We start from the raw sequence: 3,718 nt of genomic DNA on the forward strand, positions 1-3,718 counted from the left end.
GGAGCAGGAGATGCCCTCCCAGCCGCAGGGATTGGGGTCGGAGGGCCTCCAGCTGGTGAGGCGCTGTGCTGTGGCGTTGAAGGCCAGCTTGAGCTCGAGCAGGGCCTCGCCTGCAAGCAAGAATGAAGCAGGTGAGAGCTGGTTCCGGCAATGTGGTAAAAATAATAAAAAATGGACATGGATTGCATTGCGGGACTGCAGATCAGTACCGTCCGGGGTGAGACCCATGGCGGCCGTGGAGCAGAGGAGGAGGAGGGCGGCCAGAATGGTGATGGCGGCGGCGCGCAGGCCCGCCGCACCATGGCGGCCTCTCCCCTTGTTCCTCCTCCTGCTGCCAATCTTGTCCATGGTGGTGGTGGAGAGGGGGGAGGAGTGTTCTTGGCTTTTCTCGGAAGGATGGCCTGTGGCTTCTTTGGGAGGTTTTGAAGCGAGTGGAGTGGGGAGTGGTGTGTCCGTGTGTGGGAGAAGAGTGAGCTGAGGACTGAGCTGGTACAGTGAGCGAGTCTGCAGCCTTGCTATTACGAGCCTCTTCTGACCGGAAAATAAAGAAAAGGCTGTCCGGACGTGCTCCCCGTGACTTGGGCCACTGATTTGCGGGACCCACCCTCCGTGGACCCAGGTGTCAGGGAGTGGGTCCGCATAGCACGGACCACGACGGACGCAGGCAGGCGTGCGTACGTGGTCGCGGAGACCCGAGAAGCTATTGTTGGATTTTAAATTAAAATCCTTGACTAATCCACTAGCCGTACTAGCACGTAATCTTGGCATAAGGTTACTCTTTAAGAAAGGTGTCATCCAGAATTTCACGATACGTGACAAGATCATTAAGGAAAAATAGTTTCAACATATGTGAGAGAAGAAAACTTGATAAACTGTTCATAAAATTGTGCATTGAGAGTTGAGACTGACCTAAGCTCAACTTTTATGCTACAACGACATATTGCTTTACTTCTCCTACCACTCACTGTAGGCAGTAGCATGTACTCCTGGAATTTAGTAGTAGTATATTTGTAGTAGGAAAAAACCCATTTTTAACCATCTAACTATTTTTGACTATTTTTGACCATCGAACCGCAAAATCAGAAATCATTGACCACTCAACTATCAAAACCGTTCATATTTGACCATCGAGCTGTTTTATTGGATGGTTTTGGTGATGGGAGGCCATGTGGCGACGGACCCAGCTGCCAACACCTCTCTCTCCTCTCCATCTCTTTCTTCTATCCTCTCCCTCTACTCCCACCCGCGCCAACCGCCGCCCTCCCCCACGCCTCCCCTACGCCAGCCGCCGTCGGAGCCCCTCGCTGCAAGCTGCCCGACCCTGCCCAATGCCCAGAGCTCACGCCGTCGCCCTGGAGCATATTGGGAGGAGGGCATCGTCGCGGTGCAGGGCGTGAGCAGTAGCGGCCCAGGTCAAGCTCATCCTCGCGGCGCTTGTACCGAAGCCATGCGTCGAGCACGACGCGCCGGTGCAGGGTCGTCCGTGTGGACGCGCGCGGCCTGCAGTGCCCGCCGGAGCAGTCGCGCGCCGCGAACCGACTGGAACAGCGCGTGCTGCAGCAGGTGCGGGGCTCCTCCGCCCTTCTTGGACTTGTGCTTGGATGCCGGCGGGTGTGGCGAGAGCGGCGTGGAGGGGTCTTTGGCGGAGAACGCGGAGGCGGGGGTGGGATCCGGGAGGGAGCTGAGGCGCTTGGAGGCGGCGCACACTTGGGCGAGCTCGGCGAAGCTCCCGACGGGTGGTCGGCATGGAGGGCAGCGAGAAGGTGACGGTGGGGAGGAGCGGAGGCCATTCTGGGCGGGTCAACGACTGCGGCGGATCGGAGGGCTTCGTGCTGGTGAGGGCAGCGTTGGCAGTTGCAGGGCAAGTCGCCCGCCGCCGGCCTTGCCACGCCGCTCCTCCTTGATGAGGAGGACGACGACGGTGGCGTCCCATCCCGACCCTGCCATCCCACTCCAAGGGGGTGTTTGGGACGAGGGGACTAAATTTTAGTTCCCGTCACATCGAAGGTTTGGACACTAATTAGGAGTATTAAACTAGATTAATTACAAAAATAATTACACAACCTCTAGACTAAGTCGCGAGAGGAATCTATTAAGCCTAATTAGTCCATGATTTGACAATGTGGTGCTACAGTAACCATTCGCTAATGATGGATTAATTAGGCTTAATAGGTTCGTCTCACGATTTAACCTAGGGGTTCTGCAATTAGTTTTGTAATTAGCTTATGTTTAGTCCTCCTAGTATCCGAACATCCGATATGACAAGGCTAAAGTTTAGCCCCTTGTATCCAAACGCCCCCCAAGACAGAGGTGTGAGGGGGAAGAGCCTGACTTGACATGTGGGTCCCATCTGACTCAGCCCAGTGACATGGCGTCCTAATCCAATGTGGGTCCCATCTGACTCAGCCCAGTGACATGGCGTCCTAATCCAATGTGGCAGTCAAAATTACATCGATCCAGTCAAAATAGGGCTCAATGGCTATTTGTAGAGGGTGTTTAGGAGGAGGGGGCTAAATTTTAGCCTTCATCACATCGAATGTTTGGACACTAATTAGGAGTATTAAACCTAGACTAATTACAAAACTAATTACACAACCTCTAGGCTAAATCGCGAGACGAATCTATTAAGCCTAATTAGTCTATAATTTGATAATGTGGTGCTACAGTAACCATTCACTAATGATGGATTAATTAGGTTTAATAGATTCGTCTCGCGATTTAGCCTAGGGGTTCTGCAATTAGTTTTGTAATTAGCTTATGTTTAGTCCTCATAATTAGTATCCGAACATCTGATGTGACAGGGCTAAAGTTTAGCCCCTGGTATCCAAACGCTCCCGTACACGGTTTATAGAGGTAAGTGCCATTTGTACACGGTTTATAGAGGTAAGTGCTCATAGATTTCTAGTTTTCGAGTTTGATGGTTGAAACCAAACCGATAGTCAAAAATGGACTTTTTTTCCTTTGTAGTATATGATAAATTATCATGGTAAAAGTCTTTTGCCATTCATACAGTAGGTGTTTGTCTCTACACATTATTGTAGGCAGGACTGATATCAGGTGAAGCCGTGAAGGATACCAGGCCAGAAAAACAGGAATGGCAAGAACAAATTCCGAATGAAAACAAATGTAAAAAACAGCCAGTATTCGAATGCATGCGGCAGTTACAAATACGTGCCAAATCAAATTTAAAGACAGTATAGTGGCCACAGAGGGAAGGAAACCACAAAACACTCCGATGCTATGATTCGGTTGTGCGTTTGAATGTGTGCTTGGCAAGTTGGCAACACAACACACACCGTCTTGAATGTGCTTCATGAGATGAGACTCTTGGGATTGTCATGTATGTCGGGACCTGACCTGACCTGACCACTATCTGCTGCTGCATGATGCTTCGTACGGAACGGATGCCTCCAACCACAAACTAGCCGTTACGTTGATGCATGCTGCCATCGGAATATCGAGTCCGACTAGTTTCAAAACGAAAACTCCGAATTTTTTAACAGAAAGCTAAGGTCCTCGGAACAAAGGATCTCAAAACGTAGGAATAGAAAAAAATATAGAAATAGAGTTGCATGATATTTGCAATCTTACAGGAATTGAGAATGCAGGAAAGTTTATAATTGTGTGTTTGGATGCAACGTAGGAAAAACAAAGAAATGAGAAGAGAGATAGACACAAAGAAAAGTTTCCAAGTGGTTAGACTTCATGTTAGATTTCC

The 3,718-nt window shown here is 50.1% G+C and overlaps 1 protein-coding gene across 1 annotated transcript in view; it reads right to left on the reverse strand.

The window, feature by feature from the left end:
- Window positions 1–501, reverse strand: part of LOC101753643 (LRR receptor-like serine/threonine-protein kinase FEI 1) — a 4,297-nt gene extending 3,796 nt beyond the window's left edge. Inside the window, exons 1-2 of the mRNA XM_014804814.2 lie at window positions 210–501; window positions 1–110 (exon numbers count right to left, since the gene is read on the reverse strand). The exon at window positions 1–110 is cut by the window's left edge and continues 25 nt beyond it. Coding sequence (XP_014660300.1) covers window positions 1–110; window positions 210–348 — 249 coding nt within the window. The 5' untranslated portion in view covers window positions 349–501. The remainder of the gene's footprint in view (window positions 111–209) is intronic.
- Between the last annotated feature and the right edge of the window lie 3,217 nt (window positions 502–3,718).

Source organism: Setaria italica, chromosome III (genome assembly GCF_000263155.2).
Source record: "Setaria italica strain Yugu1 chromosome III, Setaria_italica_v2.0, whole genome shotgun sequence".
Lineage (NCBI taxonomy): Eukaryota > Viridiplantae > Streptophyta > Magnoliopsida > Poales > Poaceae > Setaria > Setaria italica.